At 35.2% G+C, this 17,183-nt stretch overlaps 1 protein-coding gene across 1 annotated transcript in view; it reads right to left on the reverse strand.

The window, feature by feature from the left end:
- ADGRV1 (adhesion G protein-coupled receptor V1) overlaps positions 1-17,183 on the reverse strand; it is a 247,086-nt gene that overhangs the window by 136,901 nt on the left and 93,002 nt on the right. Inside the window, exons 74-83 of the mRNA XM_031607653.2 lie at positions 16,878-17,013; positions 14,405-15,252; positions 12,404-12,521; positions 11,462-11,633; positions 9,537-9,779; positions 5,115-5,522; positions 4,008-4,192; positions 2,718-2,967; positions 2,418-2,557; positions 720-880 (exon numbers count right to left, since the gene is read on the reverse strand). Of these exons, the coding sequence (XP_031463513.2) occupies positions 720-880; positions 2,418-2,557; positions 2,718-2,967; positions 4,008-4,192; positions 5,115-5,522; positions 9,537-9,779; positions 11,462-11,633; positions 12,404-12,521; positions 14,405-15,252; positions 16,878-17,013 (2,661 nt within the window). The remainder of the gene's footprint in view (positions 1-719; positions 881-2,417; positions 2,558-2,717; positions 2,968-4,007; positions 4,193-5,114; positions 5,523-9,536; positions 9,780-11,461; positions 11,634-12,403; positions 12,522-14,404; positions 15,253-16,877; positions 17,014-17,183) is intronic.

Genomic DNA, 17,183 nt, shown 5'->3' on the forward strand with positions numbered 1-17,183 from the left:
GATCTCATTACTCATATGTTCTGCTTGCACATGCCCATCAACAAGTGAAGAAGGAAGTACTTTATTCAGGACTGACTGCAGCACAAATAGACTGCAGTGTGAAAGGTGCAATGTCAATAATCTTTAAAATTTAGATCTCTTTCTTCTCTGAGGCCTTGAGCCTTCTTTAAATGCTACTATAGCTGTCAGTAAAAATAATCATGATCCTGGTTAGTTTAAACTCTTTTGCTTCTCCCGAGATGTCAGACTGCAGTTGGGAAGCAGAATGCAAACTCTATACATGATAGGGAGTCTATCTCCCTCAATTTATCACTTCTGAGTGTAAACTTAAATTGTCAAAGAACTTTCAGATGAAGTACAATAGTGATTGAAAGACTTGACAAAAAAAGGATGACTTTACTGCTGCTGCAGACAGAGAAGTATTTAGGAGTTTAGTTTTTTGCCCTAAATAACTGTCATCTTCCACTTTTGCATGGTTCAATAAATAACACAGAAAACAACATAAGGAAAACAACATACTTCTCTCCTGTTCTGCATTTTTCTTCCTTGTGAAAATTTGTAAATGTACATATACCAGCCCAGATAGCAACTTAAATAGAATGAAGTTAGTTAATACTCCTCCAGTTAAAAAGACTGTCATGAGTTACTAAAAATTGTTAAAAATCAACTAATCTTTCTGGTCATTACAGGCTGATAATAAGAAAATTGTATCTACTGACCTGAAATGCAGATGAATCCAGAAGAGAAAAAGGCCTCATTGTATGAAGACAAGTCGTCTGTTTGGGCATATACCGCATAAATGGACATATGAGAACAAGCACACTCCACATAGTTTGATGTGTCATCAATCACTCTGCAGAACCCACTATCAGATAACCAACTGCAGAATAAAGATTTACAAAGTTGTAATTGAATTTGTGAAATTTACATGATAAGCAACCTTGAAAATTTTTACTCTCTCTCTGAAAAACAAAGTTTCTAAACTATCACATGTATGTAAATACTTCATTGTGATCTCTTTCATAATAAAACATTTACATGAAATTAAAATATTTTTATGGCTTTGTTTTCACTTTTATTATTAAAAAGAAATTCTGAATAGATGATAATGAATGTCTTTTTTCCATTAAAAATTTCTGTAGTCATATTTTTAAAAGTTCTGCAACAAATATGGGGCTGATTGTTCAAATTGTTTGTCACTTGCACTATACCTTACTCCACTATGAAGAACAATTCATTTTATACTGATATTTGTTGTTTTGAAATTAGCATCATATTCTGTTTGTCCTTCAGTATTGCTGAACTGACTTGGGAAGAGGATAACACAGGTAACATATCAAGTAATTTCTAATGGAAAGTGTATCTTGTCTATGATAGCAACTAGATAAATTGAGAGATTATAGGCACATTCTGCTGCCCCTCCCTTCTGCAAAGAAATAGTTTATATTATGATCAAGTCATTTTAATGACATCAGAGTCTAAACAACTATATCTCACAGAGTACAGAACAAAATTCTCTTTGAATTCACCAATTTATTTTGTGTGAATGGGAAAGACACAGACTAAACAATGGAGCAATGGAGAACCATAAGCAAAACTCTGTTCAATTGTTTACAATGGTATGAACAGCAGTAAGAACAGAAAATGATGAGAGGTCCATCACATCTTCTGAAAAACATGAGACATCAAATTAAGTTAGTAGCACTGATATTCAGAACAAGCAGCTGGTATCTTTTCTGTAAAAAAAAAAACCCATGGCCTTATATGCATCATAGCTGGTAACACAGAGTGGTATTAGGGGAGCTAAGACGTGATCATTCTGATCTTACTCTTCCACAGGCATCTTCTTTGAGCCACTATGGAATACAGCTTACTGGTCTAAATAAATCCTTGATCTGCCCTTAAAAAGTTTTATTTTATTCACTTGTACAGTTATTTCTCTTATAGACACAGAGAAAAGACTATATGCCAGTAAAATTAGTAATATACTGAGTCAGTGACTTGAAGCAACCCTGGAGAAGCATGTTTAACAGTTTACTTCTGTAAGAATGGATTTTAAGTGCTGTCTGATAACAACTGTAAAGAGGTAAAAAAATGTTAAGAATGACAAAGTAATGCAATTCTGGAATTTATGGCCTGTCAGCTCTGCCTCATTTTTATATAAACTAATGGTATTTTGGTGAAAGAAGTTAAAAGTAGAAGTTTTAGAAATGCCTCAGCTAGAATAATTACCTAGTTTATTGTACGAAATTTTTTGTACAGTAGTACAATGTCCAGAAAAAAGTTAAAAAACAAAACAACAACAACAACAAAAAACCCAGAAATAATTTTATACTTACAGGTGACCTAATCAGAGTTATTACATTTTAGACAAATACACAGGTTCACTGGAACATTAAACAGATGAATAAAATAACCTTTCTGAAGCCTGATTCCAAAGGAGACATAGAGACTTCTGTGGAACAATCCGACTTCCTGTAGCATAAATCCGATAAATTACTTCATTGCTGTCTTTCAAAGGGTGTGAGCTCTGACTCTTTAAACTCATAGAAAAAACCTGAAATTAAATACAAATTTTATTGAAATTCCTCAGTCAGTGCTCATTTTATTCAGAAACACACACGCACATCCACACTATTTTAAGTGAACCTTGTTTGTTTTGAGCAGTACCTTAAATGAGTTGATTTATTGTAAAATAAATTGTATTATTTTCAAACCTTGTTCTTTAGGGCAAGTTCTTTATCTCCAGTGAGAAACCACTGTTGACTGCTGTATTCTGTGAACTGTATAGATTCACAATTCTCTTCTTGGGGAGGAGATAATACAACAGAGACCTTTAATAAATGCTCAGGCACTTGAATTGAATCCCCATCTCTTCCATCAAATCTGTGTCCATTGATTTGCTGAGGATACCAGTTGTGAGCCATTATTGCAATGTACGGACAGCTATCAAGGATATTTTTGCCTCTGTTGGAATAGAAAAGCAAAAGATAAGTGGAACTGATCTTTAGCTGCTTTTCACAGAGTGATTCTAAAGTGTATCTGTAATTAATATATTATTCCTCCATAATTTAAGGTTTTAAGACATTTGATAGACAGTTTCAGTTGCTGTGAAAAAAAAATAATGAAAGGCTGAAGTATTATATGCATAAAGTATATATGCATATAGTAATTACATATTCCAAATCCTGTTTCCCCTCAGGATTTTGTTTATCATGATGTGCAAACAAAATTACTCCCTGGTAAACTAAGTTATTCTTTCTATAACTTGATGTGAAACTGAGTCTACAAAATGAAGAGACATCAGAACTGATGATCTTGCTTTATCTTCTAGAATATAATGCAGAGAGACTCATAAAAAAGAATTGTAACTTGCAAGTTCTGTTTAAAAGCACCTGCTTCATAAATGATAATTATCTACTTCCAAAGCCAACTAATGCCCCTACACATTAGTCTGACCACAAGGTACTATGCACTTGTAGTTCAAGGTAGCAATTTAACATAATGTAAAACAATGTTCAAGTGAACGAAACCAAAGACAAAAATCACAGAATCCCAGAATTGAGGTGCTGGTAAAACTTGTGGTTTCCTTACTCTCACTCACCTAAGCCTTAGAAGTAGTTCTCCATCATGTAGTTATAAATTATTTTCCTAAAAATATTAATGGACCTTTTTCCTGAGAGCTTTTGAGCTAAAGCTGAATGAACAGGTCTAAGACTTTCTAACTTATCCTCACATCTATCCTGTATCAGTGTACAGGTTATTTATGACACCATATCATAGTGCCTATATTGCATTTTGTACAACTGTTGCAGAGCACAACACATTGTCATTAATGCATCATGTTACATGAGAGGCAAGACCCATACCTAAAAATTTCACTTAAATGTTCTTATTATTTTGTCTCAGTATTTTGTCAATATATTATTATTGACAATAATAATATTGAAATATATATTGTATTAATATATATTTCAAATAAAAACTATGAATTCATGTCCACTAACCTCTCCCCTGGTGATCCACACATTATCTCAGTCAGCAAAGAAAAAGCAAACTTCTCAGTCACCTCAGCAAGCAGACTATATCCTCGTGTGTCCTTGCGTTTTGGACTAGCGAGAGCACAGAGTATCTCATAGAAAAGACTTCTACTTTTACCAGCGAGTAAATGTTTTTCACCTATATCTGTAACCTATTGTAAAGAAAAAAAAAAGAACCATTGAGCAGCATTCTATCCACAGAAGCCTGCTTAAAACACTTCCTCTCACTGAACTCTTATCATTTATGACATTTTAGTTTTTCTACCAGTATTCTTTCGGAAAGTTCAGGACACTTTTTTCAACTTCTAATTGCTGCTATGAAGATGTGAAGGGCACCCTGCTGACAAAATTACATAAAAATATGCTTACTAAAATGGAGTTGATAAAGAACCCACATGGTATTTATTCTTTCATAAATTAAAAACTATTATCCTTTTGAGAATTTTTGACATGAATAGTGTTATAATGTCCAGTAATGTCTAGATGCTTGTTTTTCAGTTTGTGTGCATTATTCCAGATGTGCAGAAGAGCCAGGATGCCACAAAACTAGACTACTAGACCCAGAGTTCTCACAGAATTTAGTGCAATGCCAAAGAGCCCAACTATAGCACCAACTTGGTTTCCAAAGCTACTGCAGGAGTAAAGGCAAACTGTGTGCCTAGTTAAGAGTACAGTGGACTCCAGTTGGCCATGGTATGATCTGTCTGTGTGTCGACAGCAGAAGATGCGAAAAACTTACTGTCTTGTGCCAGGGCTAGAACCAACAAAGACGCCTTCAAGAAACAAGTTCTCTAAAAGTATAGCACTGAAGGTAAAATTCTGTACAGCAGGTAATCTTGAGCTATGTGTAAATATGCAAAATTAATACTGGTTGCTCTTCTCAATCTAATTGTTCTATGTTTTCCTGTCATCATCCTAATTAGCAACAAATTTCTGTGGTACCTGTGGTACCTGTTATTTCTATTTTTACTTTCTATGCTTCTGGGTCTCTGTTGTGAATTATAACCTTGATCTTATTATATATCATACTTATTGAAGTCATTGGTTTTTCAAGAAAGACCAGGAAACATTTACCTTATCTATTACGTGCATCACAGCAGTAAGCTGTTCTTCAGTAGTTTCTGTAGCCACCTTGACATTCAGATTCTGAAGGACTCTTTGTAAAATTGTGTCATCAAGAGGCTGATGCAGTTGATCAATCAGCATCCAGAATGGCAAGGAGCCCAAATCTGAGACAATGGTGACATTAGCAACACCATAGACATCATCTACTCTGGCACCTCCTGTGGGATTAGAAAGCACAACCTGGAAGCGTTTAGGAAATGGGTTTAATGATGCTGTCTTTGGAGTAAGTGTCACATCCAGAAACTTATTTCTTTGTCCAGGTTCAAAAGTCAGCAAACCTTCTGATCTGGCAAAATCTTGTCCCGCAATAGCTGGAGATATGAAGGTTCGACCAATAGATTCTGGCTTTTGCAGCTCCTTAAAACAAACCAAAAGAGTTTCAGGTGACATGATGATAGATATGATTATTCAAAAAAAGCTGCTGTCGAACAAACATATGTTAAGTGGGTAAACTTCAGTTGCATAGAACAAAATCTCCTTTCAAAATGTACTTCCTAAGAGTGATTATAGCTATTACATCACATGAAATATGTCCTGGAAACAGAAATCTATCAGTTTTGATCACTGGGAACCTAGAAGAAAGAATTACATATGTCCAGATCAGTAAGGAGGCTCTCTCTCTTTTTCCAGAAAAAAATAATCACAAAGCTCTTCTGGGTAAACAGAAATCAATAAGGTGAATTCCAGAGGGATCCATGTAAGTTTATATATATGTAGGATGGAGTGCCATCAATTCAGTAAGTAAAAACTCTGTAAGTAAAAACTATACAAATGCAAGTAAATGTTCCAGAAATATGTGCCGAAAAATAATATGAATTGGTAATAATTTGAATTTCAACATACATACTTTGAAGAAGAACCATCAGTTTAAGACTGAAAGTAAAAAAAAGTTTACTAAAGTAAAAAAAAAAAAAACAAAAACACCCTTATCGAATAAACGCACAAGGCAGACAGATTAACTTATCTGGGAACCCATGAAGTAGCATTATTTTTTACTTTATGGGAAGTTTGTAGGAACTGTTTCATTCTTCACATTCTTGTTGCCAGTTACCATAACCATGAATTTATATCTGATAATATAATAAACCTTCCTTAAGTGGAAACTAACATTCTGAGCTATTATTCAAATGTATTTCAATAGTGTTTATTAATTTTAAGTATAGAATATAAGCCGAGTCAAGTGTTCTTGAAAAGCTCTCTTACGATATAGAGCAAAGATTTTTATTTGTGAAGTATTAGAGCCCTTTTGAAAACATTTTGGTTTAACTAGAACAGTTTACTTATGGAATAAATAAGATATTTTTTGAATTTACAGGAGAACAGTAGAGTGAATCAGTGTGGTGTTCACCTGTTCACATTTACTCTAGAGTAAGATCACATCATCTGTGTCAATTCTAATGAAAATCATAAAAATCATAGAATTCTAATTCTTTGTTTGGGTTGTAAGAGGCCTTAAAGACTATTTACTTCCCTGCTGCAAGCTGGTTGCCACCTACTAGACTAGACTGCCCAGAGCCACATCCAACCCATCCACTTCTCCGGACAGTCTGTGCCAGTGCCTCACCACCCTCTGAGTAAAGAATTTCCTCCAAACATCTACCCTAAGTCTCCTGCTAGTTTAAAACCATTCTTCCTTGTTCTGTTACTATCAAATCATGTAAAAAGTTAGTCTCCTTCCTGTTTATAAGCTCCCCATAAGTACAGGAAAGTGGCAATGAAGTCTCCTCAGAGCCATCTCTTCTCCAAGCTGAACAAACCCAGCTCCTTCAACCTGTCTTCACAGGGGAGGTGCTCCAGCCCTCTGATCATTTTCTTGGCCCTCCTTTGGACTTCTTCCAAAAGTTCCATGTCTTTCCTATATTGGGGGCCTCAGACCTGGATGCAGTACTCCAGATGTGCCCCACAGCAGAGTAGAGAGGAACAATCACTTCCCTGCCCCTGTTGGTCATCCCCTTTTTGTTGCAGCCCAGGATACTGTCGGCCTTCCAGGCTGCAAGTGCACACTACTGTCCCACTTTGAGCTTTTTGTCCACTAGAACCCCCAAACTCTCTCCACCGGCTGCTCTCAATGAGTTCTCTCATTCTGTAGAGATTGCTTCAACCCAAGTGCAACACATGCAACTTGGCCTTGATGAGTCTCATTAGATTCACTGGGGATCACATTTCAAGCTTGTCCAGTTCCTTCTGGATGGCATCCCTTCCTTCCATCTTACCAACTACATCACTTGGCTTGATGTCATTTGCAAACTTGCTGAGGATGCACTCAATCCCATTATCTAGATTGCACATAAAAATGTTAAAGACCACCAGTCCTAAGATGGATCCCTGAAGGATGCCCTTCACCTGGACAAAAAGCCATTGACCACAACTCTCTTGCTGCAGCTATCCAATGAATTCCTTACCCACTGAATACTAAATTCTTCAAATCCATCTCTCTCCAACATCCCTCTCCAACACTAAGCATGTAGTGTGGACCATGTCAAAGACCTTGCAATAGTCAAGGCAGATGACATCAGTTGCCTTTCCTTTGTCTACCAATACCATCAGTCCATCATAGAAGACCAACAGACTTGGGTGATGGATGATCTGTCCTTGGTGAAACCATGCTGGCTATTCTGGATCACCTCCTTGTCTTGCATCTGCCTTAACATAGCTTCCAGAAGGATCCATTCCATGATCTTCCCAAGAATAGAGGTAAGGCTCACTCGCCTGTAGTTCCCTGCCTACACATCTTAAAACTGAGAGTGACGTTTCCCTTTTTCCAGTCACCTGACAACCATAGCTTTGTAATATGATGGAGAATGGCTTGGCAACTACATCAGCCAGTTCCAGCAAGACCCTGGGATGCATGCCATTGGGCCCATAGACATATTCAGTTTCATCAGGTGATCATGCACTTGCTCTTCACTTGAAGTCAGATAAATTTTTCTCCCCATACCTTGCCTAGAGGTTCAGGGACTTTAAAGATGTAGGAAACATGACTGCCAGTGAATGTTGAATCAAAGAACTTGCTGAGTACCTCAGCCAAGGTTTCCTCCTTGTTCCCTTCCAGCAGAGAGTTAGGAATATGGAAATAAATGGTAATGACTAGTTCTGATTACCAGTGGTCAATATAGAGAAGAATCTGTTTCCACTAGGAGTCTCATACTTCATACCTGTTATAACCTTTTATTTTACATGTACCAATGGTATCAGTGTCTTTGTACTTGGCCATGCGTCCTCAAACCTAAAACTGTCTAAAATAGAGTTGCTATATAAAAAATGGGAATGGATAAGGAACTGTAAGGAACTGCCACTTATTTTCAGCCTATATATCCACTGGGCAAGAGCAATTCCTTCATGAATCAACATCTAAATGGTAATAACATCTTGGCTGGAAAGAATGTGAGAATTTGTAATGACATATTCTAACTAAAGTAGTGTTCAGTTATGTCATAGTGCATGAAAGCATCAGATTATCTCATGCAGTTAAAATATAAGCATATGCAATACAACTACAAAATGCAAAGCCTTTTATTTAGAACACTGATGGAATACCACTGATCACAATGTTTTCTATAAAAACTGTTTCTTGATTTTTTTTTTCTTTCCTAAAATCCATCATATTGCAAGTAGATAAGGCTAAGTACTATCCCAATACAACAGGTAAACCCTTTTTGCATTCTGTGCTTGATTTTGGAGTCACAACTCTAAGGAATTTGAAGGAATTATGGTTTTAAAACTGTGCAACTTCTAGTAGAGGAGTATCCTCATCATCTGTCAAAGAAAATGAGGTATTCCTTTGAAAATAAGAGGGTCAGCAGATAATAGGATATTTTTGTGTTAAAGCTATAAATACAGAAAAAAAAAAAAAAAAAAAAAAAAAAAGAATGAGGATGACAAAATTCACTTAAGCACAATATTTTCAACCAGAGGAACAATTTTCATATTTAGTACATCAAGAACATGGAAAAAAAATTCTGAAAGAACTCTCTCATTTTCTAAGACTGAACTAAGCATTAATAGATCTGTGGCCTAACACTGTAGATATGTTGTTTGGTTACCTAAATCATTACAGTCATACACATCATGATAAAGACTTAGCTTCTGAGAAATAAGCTTCAAAAAACTGAGTTTCAAAAGAACCTTAGGACAAAGAATGAAATGTATTTAATGCCTGATTGACCATTCTCTTTGAGGCTGCTAGAAAGTACTATGAACAAAATCACTGTTGACAGTGTAATGAAATCAAATCTCCTTACTAATGGACAAATGAAGCAGTTATACCATATGGACCCACCAACCGTTTGACTGTTTGCTGCGAAAAATGTTAATCATAGTCAAAATTACTTTAAGAGAATAAACAATGATTTAATAATATATCATTCTTACCTGCATGTTGTAGCTAACCTTTGTGGTTACTGATGTACTAGAATCTCTAAGCACTTCCAGACTGATTAAAGTTGTTTTCTTATGAGCCACAGCAAAACGAGATCCCACAGCAAAATATACTAAACCATGAGGTGCATCACTTTCAAGAACTGTTACAAACGCAAATCTGGCACTGCTGTTCAATGCAGCTCCTGCACTTACAGCATACAGCTCAACAAAAAAATATGTTTCAAATTCAGGTACCTGCAAACAAGGAACGATTTTTCATATCATTAAAAGATTGTTAATTACTACCAGCTTTAAAAAGTGTATACTTTTATATATATATATATATATATGCAATGAATTACCTGCACTAATACTTATCACAAACACTTTTATTGCAATATGCAGTAAGTATGACAAAGCATATCCCCCAAATAATGTTGCATTAGGCACCACACTGTCCTGCGCAATAGTGACATCTGAGGTTTTCACACAATGATTGCAGTAAAGCAGCTGTTTATACAATACAGTTCTTTCAGAGCTTCACTTTCCAGATTATGGAGTTACATGTGCAATACATTTTCTGAGAAATGTGCACTTTCTTTTTGCCTTACAAAAAACATGTACACACCTAATTATCTGTGGAAAAAATGCACAGGAGCAAGATACTGGGTGTTAATTAGCATATATTTTTAATTAAGTTGTTGTTAAGTAATTCTTAAGTCATTCTTTAAATAGAATTATCTTGACTAATTGATAGCAGGCTCTAATTTATCGGAATGCCACAGGAACCTTTTGTCTTCCATTAGCAACTGGTAGCACGCATTTGAGCTGCATGTCTCTGCAACTGCTGCACAGTTGCACAGTGCTGTTACTAAAGAATCATGTCTCTCCATTAAATTAAACAACCTGTGATTCACTACTGTATATATTTTATTAATTGGCTCTTTAATTTAAAAATAACATCTGAAGAAGGGACATGGCTCTCTTCATGAACTATGACAATGTACCCTTATTATTGTTTTCTACCTCTTGCACAACATTGTAGAAAGTAGCCAGAAAAATGAAGGAAGACTTCTTTTCTGTTCCCCATGCTTCAGTTTTGCCACTAGCCTAGCTGCTAGGATTATTCCCTGGGAAGTTTCAAACTTTTTGAACACTCTGTAAGAATGAGAAACATTAATCCCACATTTCTTAAGTAACTGCTCTATGCAGTGATCCTTTCATCTTCAACAAAAGTGACTGAATGTTGTGTTTTGTTTCAATTAAATGATAGCTGAGTTTTTGACTTTGAGCTGGACCTCTTGAGGCAGTTAGGCTTATGCATACCCAACTGGCAAATGCTAAATGGTTCCAGTGGATGATGGCTGCTAAGCCAGACTTACTGCTCTCAACCTGGATGTGTACAGATTTTCAGATGTTCAGAGGTTCTTATACATTTCTATGATTGAACAGCATTTACAGATCATCGTGTGAGATGTAAATAAAACAAATACGTAGAAGTTGACCTAGAAGTTTTTTGCTGAACATTATTATTTTTTAATAGCATTTTTTATAGGATATGGTTCGTAAAAATCACACAAATGAGAGTTTGACTGTTAAAGAATTTTCTGTGTGAAGGCTGAGAATTTAGCATATGAACAAACATTTCAGTGAAATGACATCTTTCTGTTCTTTCTTATAGTTCTGTGGAAAGTGAGACCTGTAGTTTACTCTTCAAAATAAATACTCAACTCTTTTCTGAATTTTAACCAATCATAATGGAGGCAGTATAAACTTGTAAATAAAATCTGTTTTCAGAGAAACTGAGCGGATGTTGTTACTCTTTTCAAGCCATATCTTATGCGTCAGTTCTTCAGTATCAGAGATTTATTTTTTCATCTTGATAAATCACAATTCAGTGACACTGTGCTGTACCTAAATGTTCACTAACTACTTACATTATCAGGTTTTATTTCAATTGAGATGTTGCACATTGTTTGACCTGCCATGCAGGTAGTGGCTCCCAGCACAGACACAAGTTCGTTCTCCAAATTCACACCATCCTTCAGAAGGACAGCACTTGTTTCATTAAATGTCACACGCCAAAAGACCGTCACATCTTCAAACGCCCTATAAGCAAATTTAAAGAATAAATGTATTCAAAATGAACTAAGCAACAAACTGACTTAGGATGGAAAACTCTGTACATTACTTCCTCTCAAACATATATAGAAAAAATGTATGTATACAAAAAATAACACAGGATGGAAATAAAGCAATGATGAGCACCCACATTCTTCTTGACTTTTCCTTTAGAAAACAAGGTATCAGGTGCAAAACAGACACTGGTGCCTGAAATTCAAGGATGTACTCAATTACTTTCTTTAATACGATGGTAAACAATTGTCTGGAAAACCAGTAAACTGACTTTCCTGTAAATTTGAGGAATATAGAATATTTGAGGATATTTCTTTAAAGTACATATAAATGTATAACAAATACATGCATTAGAAAAAAATACTGTTTGTGCTACTGAACACACAAGTATAGTTCTAACACTTATGTACTATGTTAATTCATTCAAATATTCATACCCTATATATACTATGCAGGAAGATGAGAATTTTAATTTAACTTCCAGCAGTGTAAATCCTTAACCTAAGCAAAACTTTCACAGCCACACAGCAGCGATATAGTGAGGTTTTCATTTTTGTTTAATAAAAGCACTGTGACAGGCCTAATCATATTAAAGCTAATTTGTGAAAATTTGTGAAATTATTAAATGAGCTGAAAGGCAAAAAATATTTAAAAAATTCTATGATAACCTCTTCCACTACAAGCAGCACCCTTCATTTAACACAGAATGTACATGGAGTACTTGAATCAGTTGCTGACTGCACCTGTTTGATTGCCTCGCAACAACCAGCAGCACCTCTCTGTTTTCTGAATCTTCATCAAGTATAAGACCACTTTGTACTTCTGGAATGAATCCCAAAATGCCATTCTGAAGATCACTTCCTATATAGAAAACAGCCCATGAAATTAATTAGCTAGGAAATTAAGCTGGGACTAAATTATATTTTTCCCTAAAACTAAAATAAAGATTAAAAAATGGACACCAAAAGTATGCTTCAAAGGACTACAATAGGATGCCTCAAAAAAATTTCTTTTAGTATTACTATTCTTTATGTACATTCCTTATTTATCTCCACATTCCAATGTTGGCATTTCTGCACTTTACGTATTTTAACAGAATTCCTTTGAAAGTAAATTCCTTATGAGAATCCTGATACCACCTGTGAATATAAATCTATATTTTCACCAGTTCTCAGCAAACTGGCTGAATTTCTGTCCCCTGATATCAAGAGGCTCGATGCTAGAGTAGTCAAGAACAGATTCATAAACGTCATTTATAATCACCCTAAGAGATACCCACTCCGGTTATAACATGTCTACGTATTACTTATAACTTTTTTTTTCTAAACAGAAATTGTCTTCGTTGTGCCCCCAGACTGTAACTTGTCATGACTGGTTATGCTTCCTATGACACGTAAAGATTCCAAGGGCATGACTTCACCTTTCTTATTCTGCCCACCCACTACACTGAATTCAGTCATTTTCCCATATTGCTACATTTGTTTTCTTCTTCTCTTTAATTCAATGCGTTAAACTAGAGAGCTGGAAAATACTGTGTTGTTCTCATTAGAACTTAAATAGCTTCAGAAAAGCAGCACAGGAGAAAACAAGAAAACAAACAATCAAAGCCCAAAACAGAGCTAATGAAGGGAAATTAATGCCTCCACAGTGTCCCATAAAATCTTGCAACTAAAGGATTTCTCTCTAAACTTAGCAAGAGCTACTCTACATTTAAAAACATCAGTATGTGTACCAACAATTGACAGCACATTTGCTTTTGTGCATGCATACATATTTAATCTGTGGTATCTTTATACAGTCAAATGCAAACATGTGCTTTGATACTTCTTAAAATGTCTCTTGATCTTACTCTACACATGCATTACGCTCTAGAATATATAATATACTTCTGTGGGATTCAAGTTCAAATTCCGGTTGGTCCTTACGGACACATCCATTTAGTTAACTTGACCGTATGTCCAGCTGATTACTTGCATGGTGAGTTTGGCAGACTGTGCACTCATGTTTTAAACAGTCTGTTCCTGGTACATAATTTTGGTTGCTGCATACACTCACTACATAGCAAAGATTAGTCTGGGTTTCCAACATCTATGTTGCTATCTTGTACTTTCAAGACAATCTGAGTACACATTCCTGTAAAAAAACCTTACATGAAATTTGACAAAGAGAAATTGGGAGTTCTGATATCTCTCCTTCAAAGTAGCAAAGAAAAGTAGCTGTGATAGAAAGAAAAATTCTTCCCTAAATGTGCATTTAAGCTCAGTCCTATCTTCCGTCCCCAGAAGTAGAGTATGACTATAATGAATAACTGCACTATATAGTATTAAAATACAAAAACACTTTCCCTGTTATTTTTACACCTCATAAAGCATCAGGCATTGTGGAAGTGACAATAGGAAAAGAAAAAAGAAAAAAAAAACACCAAAAATGCAATGCTACTACATTTGACACAAAATTACTAAAACTTAGCCTTTCCCTTCACTATAGGAATAAGAGCAGAGATGAGCAGCATCTGTAAGTGTATTTTGAGCTAACCTGCTAATACATGCATGTTGGGCTTTGGTATATTAGATGCGTTCTCCAAACTGAAAAAGTCAAGATTTGACAACATAATACCCTGTTTACTGTCCAATAGAAAAGCCAAAATTTACATAAATACTTCTACAAGTACCTAAAGTTATTTACTATTACTTAATTCCAATACATTTACTTATTTATAGGAGGAAAAGAAAACAAACTGGTACCTGCAATAATCACAGTTGCAAAAGCAGCAAATCCATATTCATCCTTCCCTTTCACAATCTGAGCTCCATGTTTAGGATCTGAGAGGAAAACATAAAACAATTCTTGTCCTTCAGGCTCATCATCATCAAAAATTTTTATGGACACCTTGCTTTCTCTTTCTCCATCCAGCAAAGTCAGAGAGACTGACTGTTCCTCAAAATCTTCTCCTTCATTTGCCCATGTAAAGTTTGATTTTCCATAAACATTTTCAAAAGGATATTGATCTACTCCACTCTGTGCACTTATTCCTCCAAAGGTTTTAATGGTTACTTCAATATCACCAGTAAACCCCTGGGTCCTTCTGATATTAATTATCACTGTGTTGGGAGTATTATTGTTTGCATCTTCTTCAACATAAATAAACTCTGGCCCCAAACTTAGTATCCCATGAAGAATATCATTAGCCAGGATATTAATTGTTGCAACACTGAAAGCTGGATTTAAACGTGGACTCCAGTCAAGTTTAGCAGGTTGAAAATCCAAAATTTCAACAGCAGTCAAATTTACAAAAAAGTATTCCTCAATCTCAGAAAGAGTGTCATCAATTATTGATATTTCTATCATGGCATTTGTCTGAAAATGTGCAAATATAAGCTCCCCATTATGAATAGGCTTAAAGTCCTCTAGTGGTTTGGCACTTCCTGGAGTGGTCTGATATGTCAATTTAGTGACATTACTTCGAAATCCAAACAGTTTTTGGACATGCAGTGTGACTGACTCAACATCTTCTTCAACTGAAATGAATGTTGAGTTAACAGCAAACTGGAATATCCCCATTGGCTCAATTTCAGCTATTGTAAATCCTGATCTGAAACAGAAAAGATATTGAAAATTGAATGATCAAACAGGAAATAAGAAAACTAAAAGGCACAGAATAGCTTCCAGTGAACAACCAATGAAGACTGTAAGAAATTGAATTAAAAGAAAAATTTATAACAGTTGAGGGAAGAAATAGCAACTATACAAGGTAAGACGTAAATAGACTTTTAAAAACATTGTTTTAAAATATTGCTACATAGGCTTTCATAAGCTTAATACAACCTGAGTTAACACAGAATAAAGAATATATTAAGCAAGGACTTCATGAGAAAATGGAGAGGGAAAAGTAGGTATAATTTTTTTCTACTGTGGACAAAAAGCAGGGAGACACATTACAATACAGATGTTCAGATAAATACCAGTCATAACCATAGAACAAACTTCCTGTAGAAAATGAAAATTGTGGACTAGACTGATGATAGCAGATCTACCATTTTAGCCAGGGAGCAGATAGAATCTATTTGAAGACTTACAGTGGAATTTTGAACTACTAACCATCCCCTCTCAATATTAGTCATACTATTTTTTTTCCAGATTTGAGCACCATTAACAAGTATCAGTTTGAACTCTACTACATTCGTATTAAATATATACCCTTATTATAAGAAATAAAATGCATAGAGCTGAAAACTGTGTTAATCTGCTTCCAAAAAGGCCTTCACTAAACTTTGGGCCTTACATTTCTGCTGTAACTGACCCAGTATTCAGAGTTATATGCCACTAATTAGCACTATAATTACAGTGTGTGATTTTAATTAACAAACTAGACACTTTTCATCACTAAGGGAGTTAAAATTATCAGCTTTGCCTCCTGTGGGATCTAGTCTTAAGTTTTCTAAAAACATCATTTTTGTACACTCAAGATTTTTAACTCACATGTTAAATAGGTGCTCTGAGGACACCAGTCCACAGAACATACAAGCCTAGGAGAATGGGTCTGTCCAGGGAGTTTAGTCATCCAGTTCATTCCTTATTTCCTTCTGACTTGCCGGTATAACTGTAATGTGGAGAAGCAAATACCTTTCTCCATACATGGTGTAGCTCTATGTCCATTCATTTTATAACACTTTTAGCTATCAATAAATAAGGAAGAACGAAAATAAAATAGTTTGAAGGATAGGTAACAATCTATTCGAGAAGGAAGACTACATTAAATGGGATAGTTCTATTTTTAAGAACAAAAATATTTATTTTTTAATATAAATGAAGCATTTTCTGAACATTTTTTTGTTTCAATTTATTTGAAATAGCGTTTTGTTACCTAAGAACATCTTATTATGAATTTCTAGGGTGACTAATGAAAACATTCTTCAGCTTCCTGGCTAAAGTTGTCGATCTTGGTTCTTCATTTTCTTAACTGTCCCTATGATTTGAGACACATTCTGGACACCCTGTATCCTCCTGGCATGAAATAGACTGGAATTTGAGAGAAGTGTCAGTTCTGGTAAGGTTGGATCTGTATAACTGAAACAAGATTTACAAATTCATCAAAAAAAGCACATATCTTCCTATCTCCTTATAACTCAAAAGTCTTTTTTATAAGGCATATTCCTGTATTCAGATAATAATTCTTGCAGTATCTGTAAAACTAAACATTTAAACTAATAACCTTACCTCAGTTGAGCCCCACCAGACACATTGCTGTGCACTTCTGTTAAAGAGATGGCAAATGACTCACGTTTATTTATATTTGGTGTAGCCCGAAATGAAATTACTTTACTTAGATCACCAGAGGAAAACAGAACAATACCTGAAGAAAAAGAGAGAGAAGAGAGAGGGCACAATTCAAAGTCACTAAATAGAAATTCTCATTCTACCTGAGTATATTCTAAGATAGGGTTTGTAATGACAATTACACTCCATTGAGCAAGAATAAATTGGTTAACGGTCTTTCCTATACAAAATTGTCCATCAGGGCAT

Source organism: Phasianus colchicus, chromosome Z (genome assembly GCF_987193195.1).
Source record: "Phasianus colchicus chromosome Z, bPhaCol1.hap1.1, whole genome shotgun sequence".
In the NCBI taxonomy this organism is placed as follows: Eukaryota; Metazoa; Chordata; class Aves; order Galliformes; family Phasianidae; genus Phasianus; species Phasianus colchicus.